We start from the raw sequence: 19,221 nt of genomic DNA, 5'->3' as shown, positions 1-19,221 counted from the left end.
ACAGTTCTTGGAGTTCAAAAGTAGACAAACATTTTAAAAGCTTTTATAAATCTAGCTATCCACTACAAGTATCCGCCACAGAATTGTATTTCAAATAAAAGTGCATTCATATACAAAGTTAAGAAGGAAACTTATTAAGTAATTAAGCAAAATACAAAGCTTTAAAACCTACAACAAGTTCTGTTCCTAGTATTGTATTTTATACATAATGTGGGTGGAACAGTGAGCCTGCACATGTGCACACTTATTCTCAATTAGACCTTCTGATGATTAAACATTTTGCTGCTTTTCTTTTGACTTAAATACATTTGCACTGGTAAATTTTTCAATACCTGACAGAAGTTTCTGAAAATTAGGGCTGTGAAAATATGTGACAGACAAAAAAGAAATGGTAATCAAACTTTTTTTACAAAATAATTTCTAATTTTTTTGACAACCAGAGTGATGTAAATAAAGCTAAATAAATCTACCAATAAAATTTACCTACATCAGCTGTCAGTAGTTTATTGCTCAATTTACATCCAAGATTTATTTAGCATATATGGCAGTGTTTTGAATACACTATCAATCTAACTGATGTGTTAATTAGGCTGCATTTAAAGGTGTTCAATCACATTTAAACAACATTTAATGACATTTTTTACTTTTTGTATATTCTGGTAGAGAATTATTTAAGGAACAAAAAGATCAATTACATAGAGTTAGATTCCTATATGAAATGTATATTCTTATTATTTTTATAAAATTTTGTTTGTTCGTTTGTTTGTTTTAGGTTTAACGCCGTTTTTCAACAGTATTTCAGTCATGTAATGGCCGGCAGTTAACCTAAACAGTGTTCCTGGATTCTGTACCAGTACAAACCTGTTCTCCGCAAGTAACTGCCAACTTCCCCACATGAATCCGAGGTGGAGGACTAATGATTTCAGACACAATGTCATTTATCAAATAGTCACGGAGAACATACGCCCCGCCCGAGGATCGAACTCGCGACCCCGCGATCCGTAGACCAACGCTCTTACCTACTGAGCTAAGCGGGCGGGCCCTAAAATTTTGTAATTACTCCCCTTTAATATGAAAGTATATAAAAAGCTGAGTATTTATTTTTATTTCGATACAATGTCTAGTTTTACATTAGCATTTGATAGACATATCAACTATTGAACAATCCGAACCAAAATGCAAGTTTAAAAGCTGTGTGTAGCTTCTGAATTCATTTATTTCCAATCTATCTTGGTTGCGCAACCAAGATAGGCGAAGGGAGATAATAATAACTTTTCAAACTTGCGTTTCTAATGAATTCCATCTAAATACATAATTTTTAATGCAAATATTTTACAAATATATTACAATATGTCTAATATTTATACATTTCCTTAGGCAAAGTATGTTTATCAAATTTATACTTATGATAAAATAACTCCATCTTGGTTGGGCAACCAGGATAGGAAAATGAAATGTTAAAAATACCTCAGTGAAAATCTAATTTGTATTAAGTGTTAAGTGAACATAAATGAGTGTAAATGATCAGATGCTAAAGTTTCGAACAAATCAGTTACATGGCCAAAATCTGATTATCCACCTTTAAGACACATCACTTTGCCAATTATGGGGACAGTGGGAATAATAAGAGAGATTGAAAGTACAACTCAAAGCCTGAAGACTGCCACATACAACATGCAGTAATAGCCTGGCTAGAACACTTGGCAGTGAATGATCTTACCCTGGGTTGAAATCTGCTCCCATATTGAGAAGACTGTCCGTGGAAGGCTGACTTAATACAAAGTCTTCATCTGAAGTCATGGGTATAAATGGTGCCCGTAAAGTAAAGTCTATCTCCTAGAAAAAAGAACATTAAAAAATGTGAACATACACAAAAAACGACTTTATTGTAATGTAGACAAAATATCTTGCCCACAATGTTGCTTCCATCAATAAAATCATTACTTTTACATTTTTCATATTCATTTTTTTTAATCATTATTATCATATTGACCCACTATTAAATGATGGTCAGATTTGATTTTAATAGAAATTAACAACAACATTTGGCAATAAATTCATTAGGCTGAGACAGTTACAATAAGAAAACCAAAAATTCCAGTCACATAACAAGAGGGCCATGATGGCCCTATATCGCTCACCTGTTATCATTGCACTTGAGGACAAGAAGGTCCTCAGAAAAAATATCTAAGTCCAAAGGACAGGAACAACAAAGGGAAGAAATTTAACCAAAAAGAAAAAAAAAATTCTTACAAGGTACAGATATGTCAAAATACACCTAAAAATTGGAGGTACCATCCATGTTGTACCACATGAAAGTGGTCTCAGTTTTTCCGTACAGCCAATAATAAAAAAAGTTACTAAAAATAAGCTATTAATAGTAACGTAAAAGGGAAGTAATTAAAAAAAAAATTATTGTAAGTGAACAAAAGAGGGATCTGCCAAATAAATCTGTTGACATAAATGAAATTTCAGATCAGTATCTTCATTAGTTACGGAGATATACCCATTTTAATTTGAAATAAAGGGAGGTAATTTGACATAAAATCAGTCCATGGTTATCTACCCTGATTGGCTCAGTCCAACTAATGACAATAATGAAATTTCAAATAAGTACTTACTGATATAAATCCATTTTGATTACAATCAGGGGAGGTAATCAAAATAACTCTGGAACCTACGACTGGATCTGATTTGTCATGGAATCCAGGATTTATTGTTGTTGAAGATATTTTGGAAGTCTGTATCAAATAAAACCATAAAGGCTGCAAAAACCAAAATAGCCGATTTTGGACCTTTAAGCGGCCATAACTCTGGAACCCATAAAGGAATCTGGCCAGTTCAAAAAAGGAATCAAGATCATGTGGAGATACAAGTTGTGTGCAAGTTTGGTTAAAATCAAATCATAAATGAAGCTGCTATTGTTCAGACAAGGCCAAAATAGCTAATTTTGGCCCTTTCAGGGGCCGTAACGTTGGAACCCATTAAGGGATCTGGCCTGTTCAACAAAGGAACCGAGATCTTATGGTGACACAAGTTGTGTGCAAGTTTGATTAAATTTAAATCATAAATAAAGCTTCTATTGTGCAGACAAGGTCAAAATAGCTAATTCTGGACTTTTCAGGGGCCATAACTCTGGAACCCATAAAGGAATCAGGCCAGTTCAAGAAAGGAACCAAGATCTTATGGTGATACAAGTTGTGTGCCAGTTTGGTAAAAATCAAATCATAAATAAAGCTGCTATTGTGCAGACAAGGTCAAAATAGCTAATTTTGGCCCTTTCAGGGGCCATAACTCTGGAACCCATAATGGGATCTGGCCAGTTCAAGAAAGGAACCGAGATCTTATGGTGATATAAGTTGTGTGCAAGTTTGGTTAAAATAAAATCATAAATGAAACCACTATCGTGCAGACAAGAAATTGTTGATGCACGGACTGACGACGGACGAAGGGTGATCACAAAAGCTCACCTTGTCACTATGTGACAGGTGAGCTAATAAGTACAAGAGTTTGCCGCTGTGTGGCAAGTAGTCAAGAAGTGTTGTCAACAAGACTCAACAGCTTTGTCGCCAACATGTTTGCATCTAACAGGTGTGTATTATTTGAGGTTTAATGAAAGGGACAGAGGTTAACAAGATATCATGAAACTAAGATGCTTGCCATGAAAGTTTAACCTGAAGGCAGTGGAAATGGTAATACTTGACCAAGTACAAAAAACTTCTTTATTTTTCAAAAAGTTGAGCTTAAAATACATATTACTGTATGCTTTCTCTGCAATATTTGCCCATTATTAAAGACAGAACCTCAAATTTGATGTGATTTTATGACACTATTTGGCAAAAGTTTTCATAAGCATATAATGTTAGAAAGATAGCATTACAGCAAGCTTCAAACAGTTATTTCTATTATGTTTTAAGTTTCTGTGTGCCAGACACAAGATTTTATTTAAAGCTATCTTGAAAAATGCCATTAGGTCATAGCTTCTGGTGTAAAGAACATGCAGAACTACCTAAAATTAGACTGTATGCTTTATTCAGAAAACATGCATACAAAAATATCATATGTGCCTGTAGGTTTCATTTCAGGCAAGCCCTTCCAAAAAAAGCCAACCTTTAACAAGCCAGTGGGTTGGCTCATTCAAACAATAGGCAGAGAAAATTTAGGACCCACAAATTGTTCAGTAAATCAGTAAATACCTCACTTGTTTATGTATGATCTTGCAAATAAGGAAAAGCACTGACCTGTCCATTTTCCATGCTTGGGTCAAGGGTGGTGAATAGGTCATCCATGGCACTGATGTCTTTAGGATTGATTGTCGTTAAGTAACTAGCAGGGCTATCTGCTGGACTCTGAAATCAGACATGTTCCAATGATAAAGTGCACTTCATAGCTTTCTGATATACAGCCTCGGTGTCAACAGTTCTCTTTGGCAATGCAATGTGGAGTCTAACATTCAATACAGGCATTAAAGATAAGTTTAATATTAATGTTGGCAATACCAACTCTGCTAGAAAATAAAACAATTAAACTAATGTCTGCCTTATCAACTAAGCATCCAGATCTTATCTACAACAAACTGCAAGATGTGGTATATATATCTTTTGGTTTTATCAAATTTGGAACCTAAAACGCCAAACATTTGAAAAGATATCAATCTAGCCAAGTTCAGACGTGTCAGGCATATTTTATGGTTTTACGACTTTAAATTTATTTTGCATGAAACATATCATGGGCTTCAGTTGCTAGGGTAACCGAGAAGTTACTGTGCACCATTCACCTGAAATCCTACCTTAGAAGGGTATATTAAGACAATACAACTGATATAAAGAGTTTATGCAGCTAAAGTAGTTTAGCACTGTTTTTTTAAAGTATTTCAGTTATGTAGTGGCTGGCAGTTAACCTGTTCAGTGTTCCTGTATTCTATTCCAGTACAAACATGTTCTCAGCAAGTAACTGCCAACTGGATCAATGATTTCAGATTCAATGTCTATTATCAAATCTTCACAAAGAACATATGCCTCAAAAAAGTATTAAACTCATGACCCCAACTGTAGATCTGCGCTCTCCCTATTGAGCTAAACAGCCGGTCTTTATGCTAGCAGATCCCAGTTACCTCTACAAGTATCATTTCAGACTGGGACTGGCACCTAGGTAAAACAAGTGACCTGCAAGAAACCTAAACAGCTTCCTCACATGACGGCCCAAACTGTGCTCAAAGTTGGCAATCTAAACCACCTGGCCACACAGGCCTCCCTAAAATATGGTCTGCACTGTAATAATTTACCATAATTTTATAACATTAGCTTGGTACCTCCTTATGAAGCAAAACTACCTACCAGTGTCCCTTCAGGTGTGGATCTTGAAGGACTGACCATGCGGGGATCACCTCTCCGTTCCTCAAACCTTGACAACGGAACTTCTTTCTTCCTAGGCACATCGTCATACAAACTGATCTGACTGAAGTCTTTCACTGTACCAGACAAAATACAAGTTTAGATAAAATGGTAACAGAGTTTCATACAGGCAACTTTAAACTTCTATCAGAAAAACATTGGAAGTTTCTGGCCAATGGAGTTATGATCTGTATATTAAGTGCCACTTTTTCTATTTAAAAACAGCAATAATTATTATAAATTCATTATCAAAGCTTAGAGATGTCTCCTGGGGGCAGGTGCTGGCTAATTTGTTTTCTGTCCTATGACATCAGTGCTAAATCTTCAACAGCTTGGGTGCAGCAAAGAATACCTGAATTCATATTTTGTCTGTTAAAAAATGCCATGTCACTTCTTAAAAATGCAACTTTATAAAACATATCTGAGGACAAATCTCATCTCAAGAACTAAAACCAACAAAAAGTTTTCATGCAAATCAAAACTAAACTTCACTGTTAAATTACAATCACGTTAATTTTATAAATATACCATTATACATTGCCCTATTAAAAATATTCTTCTGATTTATTTGTAAAAGAATAAACACAAAAATGATAAAATACATGTATAGGAAACAAATACACATGAACCTCAAATCTACGATGAATTCTACTCATACAAACCAGGAATTAACCTTATCTTAATGCTCAGCTATAATGTAACCATGGGCTGGTTACTAATGTAATCATGAGCTGGTTACTAATGTATCCATGGGCTGGTTACTGATGTATCCATGGGCTGATTACTAATGTAACCATGGGCTAGTTACTTATGTAATCATGGGCTGGTTACAAATGTAATCATGGGCTAGTTACTAATGTCATCATGGGCTGGTCACTAATGTAACCATGGGCTAGTCAATAATGTAACCATGGGCTGGTCACTAATGTAACCATGGGCTGATTACTAATGTAACCATGGGCTGGCCACTAATGTATCCATGTGCTGGTTACTAATGTATCCATGGGCTGATTACTAATGTAATCATGGGCTGGTTACAAATGTAATCATGGGCTGGTTACAAATGTAACCATGGGCTAGTTACTAATGTAATCATGGGCTGGTTACAAATGTAACCATGGGCTAGTCAATAATGTAACCATGGGCTGATTACTAATGTAACCATGGGCTGGCCACTAATGTATCCATGGGCCAGTTACATCCAAATTACAATTCAAGCAGTTTCCATGACATCATGTAAGGCATTGTAAGGGATCACAGATATCCAGTTTTTTTTACCAAGAGTTGTTCTCCTTACTATCAATGTTTGGGAGAGGACCTTCCCAAACCTCCATCCTCCTATGTCTATAATAATATGAACTGTGATTAGGCCAAAAAAAATTAATGTTTAGTTTCTCAGGCCACTTTCTGCAAAATTTAATGAGGCAGTGCGGATTTGATTTGATTTTTATTTTTTATTAAGGACATTGCCCGTTTTATATGGAATCCAGTGATATACATCCATTTTTTAACACACTTAAAGACACTGCACCTTATGCAGATTCTAATTTATAAGAACAATACTTGTTCTGAAGGTTGCATTTGGCACTCAGTATATTCTGAGAAAATTACTATATATATTAAACAAGGAATTGTTGAAGCATGGACACCAGGCGAAATTGACGACAGACAAAACATAATCACAAAAGCTCTTGAGTTAAAACAAATTATCTATTAAAAGAAACTGGAATGAAAGCACCATGAAAGTTTGTATATAATATGTTTGATGATGATCTTTTTTATTTTTATTTTTTTTTAAATTTGTGTTGATACTGAACACTATGGTGGAATGTTGGCAGATTCAACCAATGTCCTGGTTCGGGGTGTAAGTGATACAGTCCTGTTCTCATTGGAATTTATTTTTAAAAATGTCTAAAAACATTTCTTTCACATATTATGTGCCAACAATTGTCCAGGGAACAATCACTTTGGGTCCAAATTGGACCTGGAATCTAAAAATTGACGACATTTATAGTTTCGTTTTGGCACGATTCATCAATGTATATGCTTAGGTAGCAGGGTACACTTCGAATTTTTAACCCCCTCCCCCCTCCCTCCCCTCAGTATTTGTAATAGTTAGAACTTCATGATTTTGAATGTCTGTGAATTCTTTAGAAAATTTAAACAGCTGATACATGTAAAATTCTGATGTCAGTTGTTAAACTGACTGCTGCTAGCTTTGTATGAATCGATGAGTCATCTTGGCGCGGGAAATTCAAATCATAGAACTTTCTGTATTCTTGTACGAGAGTCCTGATTTTGTCATTGATTAAAAGCACAAAATATGCACACAATTTATACAAGGGGGCCATGATGGCCCTATATCGCTCACCTGTTATCATTGCACTTGAGGACAAGAAGGTCCTCAGAAAAAATATCTAAGTCAAAAGGACAGGAACAACAAAGTAAGAAATTTAACCAAACAGAAAAACAAAATTCTTACAAGGTACAGATATGTCAAAATACACCTAAAAATTGGAGGTATCATCCATGATGTACCACAGAAAAGTGGTCTCGGGTTTTCCCTACGGCCAATAATAAACTAGAACTGTCACAGGAGTGACTCATACCCCCACCATACGGTCTTGTCACAGAAGAATGGCAACCATAAGGAATCTTAAAAATACTTTGGAGTACTTCATCCTGGGCTTCCACATATAAGTAATACTAGTATAATACTAGTATAGTAATACTAGCAAATATATTAAATCTCTAATATTAGAGATACACTAAAAGTGAATACAAAAAAGTGTCTTACCGACCCATGTTACCACGGAAAAATGTTTTTACTTTTTACATAGGACTTATAATAAAAAAGTTAGAAAAATACCTAAAATATTGAAAATCTAAAAATAGGATTTCTAATAATAGACTAATTCCACTAGCTTACATCAAAATTAACCTTAAATTCTAGGTAAAAGGGGACACAATTCACCTTGTGTCACATGATGTGGGTGATGAGGTGGAACATCTATTATAAGTTTGAATCAAATCCATTCAGTAGTAATTGAGATATAGTGAAAATACATCAAAATTAACCTTAAATTCTAAGTAAAAAGGGGCATAATTCATGAAAAATTGGTGTCAGAGTTATGCACCTTGTGTCACATGATGTGGGTGATGAGGTGGAACATCTATTTTAAGTTTGAATCAAATCCATTTTGTAATAATTGAGATATAGTGAAAATACATCAAAATCAACCTTAAATTTAAAGTAAAAGGGGACATAATTCATAAAAAATTTATGTCAGTTAAGCACCTTATGTCACATCATCTGGGTGATGAGGTGGAACAACTATTTTAAGTTTGAATCAAATCCATTTAGTAATATTGAGATATAGTGAAAATACAACAAAATTAACCTTAAATTCTAAGTAAAAGGGGACATAATTCATGAAAACTTGGTGTCAGAGTTATGCACCTTGTGTCACATGATGTGGGCACATGATGTGGGTGATGAGGTGGAACATCTATTTTAAGTTTGAATCAAATCCATTCAGTAGTAACTGAGATAAAAAGAAAATACATCAAAATCAACCTTAAATTCTAAGTAAAAAGGGGCATAATTCATAAACAAGAGGGCCAAGATGGCCCTAGGTCGCTCAACTAAGAAACACACCATAACAGTGTAAAACATGTTTGACCTAGTGATTTCATGGAAACAAATATTCTGACCAATTTTCATTAAGATTGGACCAAAAAATTGGTCTCTTGCGATAAAACAAGCATTTTCTTAGATATGACCTAGTTTTTGACCCTAGATGACCCATGTTCAAACTCGACCTAGATTTTATCAAGGCAATCATTCTGACCAAAATTCATGAAGACCAATTGAAAAATACAGCCTCTATCACATACACAATTTTTTTCTTTGATTTGACCAAGTGACCTAGTTTTTGACCTCAGATGACCCATATTCAAATTCAACCTAGATTTCATTAAGGCAACCATCCTGACCACATTTCATAAAAATCAATTGAAAAAAACAGTCTCTATCGCATACACAAGATTTTTCTATAATTTGACCTAGTGACCTAGTTTTTGACCTCAGATAACCCATATTCAAATTCAACCTAGATTTCATCAAGGCAATCATTCTGACCAAATTTCATGAAGATCAATTGAAAAATACATCCTCTATTGCATACACAATGTTTTTCTTTGATTTGACCTAGTGACCTAGTTTTTGACCCCTAGTGACCCATTTTCAAACTCAGCCTAGATTTTATCAAGATAATCATTCTGGCTAAATTTCATGAAGATCAGTTGAAAAATACAGCATCTATTGCATACACAAGGTTTTTCTTTGATTTGACCTAGTGACCTAGTTTTTGACCCCAGATGACCCATTTTTGAACTTGGTCTAAATTTCATCAAGGTAATCATTCTGACCAAAATTCATGAAGATCAATTGAAAAATACAGCCTCTATTGCATACACAAGCTTTTTCCTTGATTTGACCTAGTGACCTAGTTTTTGACCCCAGATGACCCGTTTTCAAAATTGACCTAGATTTCATCAAGGTAATCATTCTGACCAAAATTCATGAAGATCAATTGAAAAATACAGCCTCTATCGCATACTCAAGGTTTTTCTTTGATTTGACCTAGTGACCTAGTTTTTGACCCGAGATGCCCCATTTTCGAACTCGGCCTAGATTTCATCAAGGCTTTCATTCTGACCAATATTCATGAAGATTAATTGAAAAATACAGCCTCTATCGCATACACAAGGTTTTTCTTTGATTTGACCTAGTGACCTAGTTTTTGACCCGAGATGACCGATTATCGAACTCGGCCTAGATTTCATCAAGGTTATCATTCTGACCAATATTCATGAAGATTAATTGAAAAATACAGCCTCTATCGCATACACAAGCTAAATGTTGACAGACGACAGACGACAGATGACAGACGACGGACGACAGACATCGAGTGATCAGAAAAACTCACCTGAGCATTGCTCAGGTGAGCTAAAAAATGGTGTCAGAGTTATGCACCTTATGTCACATGATGTGGGTGATGAAGTGGAACATCTATTTTAAGTTTGAATCAAATCCATTTAGTAATAATTGAGATATAGTGAAAATACAACAAAAATAACCTTAAATTCTAAGTAAAAGGGGACATAATTCATGAAAACTTGGTGTCAAGAGTTATGCACCTTGTGTCACATGATGTGGGTGATAAGGTGGAACATGTATTTTAAGTTTGAATCAAATCCATTTGGTAATAACTGAGATAATAAATTTCGGGACGCGACGGGACGGGACGCGATGGGACGCGACAAAACTGACTCCTATATACCCCCCTCAAACATGTTTGGTGGGGGTATAAAAAGTTACTAAAAATAAGCTATCTATAGTAACGTAAAAGGGAAGTAATCAAAAAGAAAATTATTGTAAGTGAACAAAAGAGGGATCTGCCAAATAAATCTGTTGACATAAATGAAATTTCAGATCAGTATCTTCATTAGTTACGGAAATATACCCATTTTAATTTGAAATAAAGGGAGGTAATTTGACATAAAATCAGTCCATGGTTATCTACCCTGATTGGCTCAGTCCAACTAATGACAATAATGAAATTTCAAATAAGTCCTATAAGTACTTACTGATATAAATCCATTTTGACTACAATCAGGGGAGGTAATCAGATATAAAATAACTCTGGAAACTACGACTGGATCTGATTTGTCATTGAATCCAGGATTTATTGTTGTTGAAGATATTTTGGAAGTCTGTATCAAATAAAACCATAAAGGCTGCAAAAGCCAAAATAGCTAATTTTGGACCTTTAAGGGGCCATAACTCTGGAACCCATGAAGGAATCTGGCCAATTCAAGAAAGGAACCAAGATCTTGTGGTGATACAAGTTGTGTGCAAGTTTGGTTAAAATCAAATCATAAATGAAGTTGCTATTGTGCAGACAAGGTCAAAATAGCTAATTTTGTCCTTTCAGGGGCCATAACTCTGGAACCCATTAGGGGATCTGGCCGGTTCAATAAAGGAACTGAGATCTTTTGGCAACACAAGTTTTGTGCAAGTTTGATTAAATTTAAATCATAAATGAAGCTGCTATTGTGCAGAAAAGGTCAAAATAGCTAATTCTGGCCCTTTCTGGGGCCATAACTCTGGAACCCATAATGGAATCTGGCCAGTTCAAGAAAGGAACCAAGAACTTATGGTGATACAAGTAGTGTGCCAGTTTGGTAAAAATCAAATCATAAATAAAGCTGCTATTGTGCAGACAAGGTCAAAATAGCTGATTTTGGCCCTTTCAGGGGCCATAACTCTGGAACCCATAATGGGATCTGGCCAGTTCAAGAAAGGAACCGAGATCTTATGGTGATACAAGTTGTGTGCAAGTTTGGTTAAAATAAAATCTTAAATGAAACCACTATCGTGCAGACAAGAAATTGTTGACGGACGGATGCACGGACGGACGCACGGACGGACGACGGACAAAGGATGATCACAAAAGCTCACCTTGTCACTATGTGACAGGTGTGCTAAAAATGGCCACCCTGATTCTGCACATTAGGGAAGTGCAATATTACGACTCGCTTCATGTAAGCCTGGCCGTGCCCAAAATGTTTGAATCCAAGTGTACTCTGCTACCTTACTCGTACTCACTTATTTTCGTTCTTTCGTCCTCATTTTTTTTGTTGTTGAATTTTCTCTTTTCGCGAATTTCGTCAATTTTTCTTTCATAAAAAATTTAGATGTGGCGGGTCAAAATCGCATGCGTTGGGACCTGAGAAACTAAACATTAATTTTTTTTGGCCTTACCTTTCTTTACATCGTCATATATGGGCACACTAAGTGGTATACAGACATCGCCATCTTGTGGTGCAAGGTGTGACAGATTCAGCTCATCAGAGTGGTCTAAAGCTAAACATAAAATAAAAAAACAAACATAATACATGTAAAATTTACAAGAAATAACTATGTGCTCAAATCTAAACCTAAATGGTGCAGTAATCAATTTTAATCAGTTCCTGTTGCCTTTGGTGTATGTAAACAAAGCAAGGATGAGTAATCATTTAACAGAATTAACGTTTTTTACTAAGTTAGAACATCTTACAGCAAATGATAGCAGACTTAAAGACAGGTATCTATATGCTCCCAGATTTTTGGTCATAAATGATATTTGTATAAATTAAGAATATTACATTTTTTTTCATATTGAATTTATTAAACAAGTTGAAAAAAAAAATTAAATGGGTGGCTCTTCTGAGCATTTTATCAATTTTACTTAACAAGTTTAAAAATTCAATGTGCAAAGACACAAAATTAATATAATAGTCTTTTTATCACATGTAAGCTTTTCTTATTTTGTCTTTCTTTACCTATTATAGATCAAGTCAATTCGATCCCTGTCTCCTATTCTTAAAAACGATATCAACGTTAAACCTCTATTACACTAGCATAATACCAAATTTATGTGATGGCTTTATTGCACATCCACAATGTCAAATGTGGTAAGTACAATTAATTGCTGTGATCATCATCATCAACATGTAATAACATCATTGGACCTATGTGTATAATTGAGCCGTGCCATGAGAAAACCAAAATAGTGGGCTTGCGACCAGCATGGATCCAGACCAGCCTGCGCATCCGCGCAGTCTGGTCAGGATCCATGCTGTTCCCTTTAAAAGCCTACTGCAATTAGAGAAACCATTAGCGAACAGCATGGATCCTGCACATGCACAGGCTGGTCTGGATCCATGCTGGTTGCAAAGCCACTATGTTGGTTTTCCCATGGCACGGCTCATTTATATTCATGCTTTTATCAGATTTTTTGTAAATGTTCAATACAGATTGTGTTCTGGTGATGGACAATGTATAGGATTTTGCCAAATAAATCATTGAATTGAATTGAATTGGTCATCATTGTTATAATAAGTATCATTTGCATGATAAAAACAAATACAAAATCAAAATGTGCTAAATATTAAAATAAGTTCATCAACAACAACATAATTATAAATGGATAATAGTTATATATACGTCATCAATTAATCATTAACGTCAATTAGTAAAAAAAATACCCTGTTTAAATCAACAACTTATATCATAACTAAAAAATGTCCTCTTATAAACTGAAAAATGTCCTCTTATGCATAACAATGCACAAAACTGCAGTAAACAACCTATAGTAGTGTTTACTTCCAACACAGCAAATGCACAATAATGTGCACATTATTGGTCTCATATTTCTCATAATTGGCATTCTAATATTATTTTACCTGTTTATAAATGTTGACTTCTTTCATAAAATATTTTGCTATAGTTCAGTTTCAAGGTCAGGGTTTGTATTTTCGATAATGGAAATGTCTGCAATCTAGACAGTATGACTCAATAAAATTTATATGGGATAAAGATTTAGTTTAAGAAGAAAACACATATTATCTTAATAGTAACAGTGAGAGTACAGGTTTTTGTGCATGTTGGTTCCATATCTGACAAAGTGGCTGTATCCTTTTAAATTTATTTTCATCTTTAACATAAGACTTATGTGAAATCATATATTCTTATGAGAAATACACATATAATGTAATAATATGGAAGTACGTCTGTTGTATACTGCAATATCTTAAATATTTTGCACCATGAGTAAGTTTTTTTTTTTATAATTTATTTTTCAATCTTCATACATTTACAAAATATGATGACTTGGATAAATGTTTTTAACAATAGATACAAAACATGTATTTTATGGTCATCTAATTAAACAAACATTTGTAGTAATGGATGTCACAAGAAGACTTTTTCTATATATATATTTTTAGATGAAAAAAATTAGAGAACAAAACATCTAAGAGAGAAAAAAGTTAAAAAGAGTAGATATTATTGGATGTTTAGATCGTCTCCAAACTCATATAATTGTCTCAAAATTGTAATGGTTATTTATGCTACAATCATGTAAAAGTCAATTTGTAGGCACACTGTCTAGACAGTATCATTTTATTATATAGATGAAGAATAAAATATGTAAGATATTTTCTTTTTTTTTTATTATTATTATAGCCAACAGCATCTACATTCATACCTCAAAACCAGACCATTTGATATTATGTTGGTTTATTTTGTCATTTGATAATGCAATTTCTTTTTCAAGTTTTATCCTGATTTTAAGATATGATATGAAACTGTCAAAACTGAGTGTTTGTTTTCTATTTTTGATTTGAAAAATGTAAGATTTCATTAGAAATATTATAAAGTTTATCACATTTTTTCGTTTTACGTTCCTTTCAGCGATACCAAAACTGACTACCTCTAAGCTAAATTGTGTTTTGAGATTTTTCTTGTCAAGGTACATATGTAATTTGTTCCATAGTTGTTGTACACAGTTACATTCCCAAAACATATGTTCTAATGTTTCAACATGCATATTGCAGAAATAACATAAATTTGATTCTGTTAATTTGTATTTAAATAATGATTTGTTTGTTGGGAGAATTCTCATCAGATGTTTGTATTGAAAACTTCGTATTTTTGTATCTATGTTGCTTTCTGTGTTTGCATGTATATGTTTGACCAACAAGAGGGGTTCTCTGATATAATCGCTGACCATTTCATTTCCGACTTAATTATTGGTTTTGGTCTGTTTCTTCTTTGCGTGTCGTAAAGTAGTTTATTTGGTTCTTTTGTCTTTCTTAATTTATCTATAAGTAATTCATTTCGTGCATAAGATATATTCTCTTGCTTAAGCACCTGTTTAACAGTTTGTGGAATGCTTGCTATAAGATTGTAGTACTTCAAGAATTGATTGTTTTCTATATTATATAAAAATTTAAATTCGTCAAAAGTATAGAAAGCTTTTGTTCTGTAATCAAATAAATGTTCCAAATGCTTTATTCCCTTTTCGTACCAGTCTTTATAGAAAAATGTTTTATTTTCAAGTTTTATGCTTGTGTTATTCCATATTACCTGTTTACTTATGCTCTTATTGTTGTCCTGTGTATTAATATTTACCCAAGCTGTCAATAAATCTTTCATAAAAATGTTGGATTTACATATAGTTTCAATTTCTTTCTGAGAATAATTACATTCAAATAAAAGTTCTCCTCCAACATTAGATAATAATGTACTATAAAAGATCTTCCATTGTCCTTGGTTACTTTTATCTATTATCCTTCTGATCCAACAAGCTTTTATAGCATTTATGAAGTAATCTAGATTTATCATTTTTATACCACCCATTTTGTAGTCCAGTATAATAATCTCCCTATTAATTTTATCTGGTTTATTATCCCACAAGAATTTAAACAATTGTGTTTTAATCTCTTTCATTACTTCATTTGATGGGTTTGGTAACACTGTAAGAGGGTAAATTAGTTTTGGTAAAGCTAATGATTTTATAACAGTTACTTTTCCAAGTAGTGTTAGTTTTCTATGTTCCCATTGTTTTAAACAGTTAGTAAAATTTTGAATCTTGGGTATCAGGTTTAACGTTATGCTGTCTTTTTTATCATTTGTAAATATCATTCCTAATGTTTGAGCTGACTCGGATGTCCAATTAAACATTTTATCTTTACAGTACTGGAGGTTTGTATCTTTTAATGATCCTATCCTTAGTATGTTAGTTTTGTTGATATTAAGTTTCAATCCAGATATACACTCGAAGTTCGATATAACATCTATTAGTTGTTCAAATGAATGTTTTGCACCATTATTGATAAAGGTTGCATCATCTGCAAACAGGGATTGTTTTATTTCAACATTATTAACTGTTATGCCTTTTATGATCTCATCAGTCTCGATATAATTTGAGAGGATTTCAATGCAAATAATAAATAAGGAAGAGGAAAGAGGACAGCCTTGTCTCACTCCACGTAGTATTGAAAAGGGTTTTGATAGATAGCCATTATTTATTACCATACTGGTTATATCATTATAAAATAATTTTACCCACTGTATAAGAGAATCACCAAAATTGAAGTGTTTTAAACACCTTATCATAAAGTTATGATCTAGTGTATCGAAAGCTTTTTCGAAATCTGCGAACAGTAAAAGTCCTGGTATTTTATTTTGTTGTGCGAAATCTATTATTTCATATATTAACCTAACATTTTCCCCTATATATCTGCCTTTTATGAATCCTGTCTGTGCACTGCTTATGATAGAATTGATAATCTTTTTTATCCTGTTTTGCTATGGTTTTGGCGGCAATTTTGTAATCTACATTTAATAGACTTATAGGGCGCCAGTTACTCAAAATTTGTGTGTCTTTATTTGGTTTCGGCATAAGCGAAATAATACCTTGTTTCTGCAAACTAGTCAGATGTCCGGTGTTGTAAGAGTAGTTAATAGATTGAATAAAGTACGTTTTAATCTCTGTCCAAAATATCTTATAAAATTCAACAGACATGCCATCTGAACCTGGACTTTTTTGATTCTTCATCTCCTTAAGAGCTTCGAAACATTCATTTTCGTTTAATATCCCTTCACATTTTTGTTTTTCGTTTTCATTTAAAGTTCGCGAATTGGGTCTAAAGAAATCATAATCACAAGTTTTGGATTCTTTTTGTTATATAGCTGTTTATAGAATTCTGCTTCTGCCTTTAAAATTTCATTTTGAGAAGTTATTTCTTTATCGTTGATTTTCAATTTGTATATTGTTTTTTTTTTCTGCGTTTCTTTTTTCTAAGGCTGCAAAATATTTTGTATTTTTTTCATTTCCTTCAATACTTATTGCTTTTGCTCTGATCAACATTCCATTAATTCTGTTATCAATGATTGATTTAATTCCTGCTGTTTTTTGTCAAGTTCTTCCTTTAAAGTTTTTATATTAATGCTATTATTATTTTCGCTTAAAATCTTTTCTTCCAATACTTCTATATTTTTGTTTATTTCTTTTTCAATTTTATTTTCTTCTCGTTTTCTATGGGTGGAATATTTTATTGTTTGATTTCTTATAGTGCCTTTAATGACTTCCCATAGAATGTTTGGGTTTGCATCCTTATTAATTGTTTACGGTTTCTCGAATGGCATTTCTTATTATTGATTGATATTCTTTTTCAAGTAAAATGCTGTTGTTTAATTTAAAATAACCAGGCCTTTTTTTGTGTTAATAAAATCCAATTCTAGTTCAACCAATGAATGGTCTGTTTGGTAGCCTGGTTGTATAGTGCAATTTTTGACATAGTGCGTTAAACACTCAGATAATAAAAAATAGTCAAGTCTACTGGAGATGATTGGAATTGTATTTGAATGCCATGTATATTGTAATTTTGATGGATTACATAATCTCCAAATATCTATTAAGTTTCCGATGTTAATGATATCATTTATTTTCTGTCTGCAGTTTTTTATGGCTATCAATCTTTCCATTTCTTTTGTCAGTATTTGTATTCAATATGGTGTTAAAATCACCACCAATTATAAAATCTTCCTCTAAGTTTTGACTAATTTCTTTCTCAATAATCGTAAAAATATCAGCTTTATCCTCATTCGGCCCATATACATTCATAATATTAATTTTGTTTTTCGTTTATAATCATGCTAACAATAATCAATCGCCCTTCAAGTAATTCATGATATGTTAAAATATCTCCTGTAAAGTTACGATTAAAAAGGATTGCTACCCCTTCACTATTGCTTTTGTCCCCACTAAAAAAAGATTTTCCCTTCCATTCCCTTTTCCATTTTTCAGCTATAAGTGTAGATGAATGTGTTTCTTGTAATAAGCAGATAGAATATTTTTTAGATTCTAAATATTGAAACACTTGTTGCCTTTTCCTAAAATTTCCTAATCCTCTACATTGATTGAGCAAATCCTAACCGTCTCGAAACTTAGTAGGTTTTTTTTTTTTGATAATTAGACGTTTGGAAACGATCATACATCCACAATGTTTTTTCATGGTTTAAATTAGGTTCACTGTTGAGCCAATGCCATATCTACTATCTAAGTGAGTTGAGCATTTAAACCATTTAAGAATATAATAAATTGTTTCTTTTGTTTCTGTAACATATCCTATAAATTACATAATTTTTTTTAGAGAGAAAATTTATTATATCATATTCGAAGATATTTTTCATTTTATAACGAGAACAAGTATATATGTTTTAACTAAAGGTTTTGATAGGATTTCGTTTTTAAGATTTGAAAACGGTTTACATAATATTACTACATGCATACTTAAGAAACAACTTTTTTTCAAGTAATATATATTACTAATTTTATAATACATCCGTTTTTATGACTGAAAAAGATTTAGGTAACATATCAGGCATGTAAAATTAAAATTAAAACAAAATATGTTTCAATTATTTGACCTTGACTATAGTTGCTTAACACTATATTGAGTTTCAAGTAACAAATTACGATAGTAACAGAGATATTTGACTTTGTTAAAGGCTTAAATTAAAACTTCCCGAGATTTAAGGGACATATCTCTGTCATACTCCAAAAGATTCTCAATTAAAAAGGGTATAACTCTGTAAGAGATCCAATTAGAGTTATTATGATGTATACTTGGTTGCAGATAACCATTCTTAATTTCCAGTCAATAGCTTTGATAGCAGCAGTGATAAAAATGTATTTGACTGTATCCTAAACTTTAACAATGGCAATGCCACAATGAGTGCAAATAGCTCTGCTTTTTCTTCAACAAGTTGAGCTGAAAATTTGTGCATAATGTTACAACACTGAAATACCCACAAATGCACATGATATCACAAGTACTATATCAAAAACACCTTTTTAAGTTCTATTAAAAAACTTGCATATGACAGTACTATATCATATATGACAGGCATTTTTTAAATTAATACTATTAT

The 19,221-nt window shown here is 33.0% G+C and overlaps 1 protein-coding gene across 4 annotated transcripts in view; it reads right to left on the bottom strand.

Moving 5' to 3' along the window:
• Window positions 1–19,221, bottom strand: part of LOC123527848 (hypoxia-inducible factor 1-alpha-like) — a 132,272-nt gene that overhangs the window by 6,868 nt on the left and 106,183 nt on the right. For all 4 annotated transcript variants that reach the window (XM_045307548.2, XM_045307555.2, XM_045307560.2 and 1 more), the window contains exons 9-12: window positions 12,223–12,324; window positions 5,337–5,470; window positions 4,242–4,349; window positions 1,721–1,836 (exon numbers count right to left, since the gene is read on the bottom strand). In XM_045307548.2, coding sequence (XP_045163483.2) covers window positions 1,721–1,836; window positions 4,242–4,349; window positions 5,337–5,470; window positions 12,223–12,324 — 460 coding nt within the window. The remainder of the gene's footprint in view (window positions 1–1,720; window positions 1,837–4,241; window positions 4,350–5,336; window positions 5,471–12,222; window positions 12,325–19,221) is intronic.

This window comes from Mercenaria mercenaria, chromosome 1, assembly GCF_021730395.1.
Source record: "Mercenaria mercenaria strain notata chromosome 1, MADL_Memer_1, whole genome shotgun sequence".
Classification (NCBI taxonomy): domain Eukaryota; kingdom Metazoa; phylum Mollusca; class Bivalvia; order Venerida; family Veneridae; genus Mercenaria; species Mercenaria mercenaria.
Note: the sequence above shows the minus strand (reverse complement) of the source record. Positions and strands in the feature narration are given on the sequence as shown.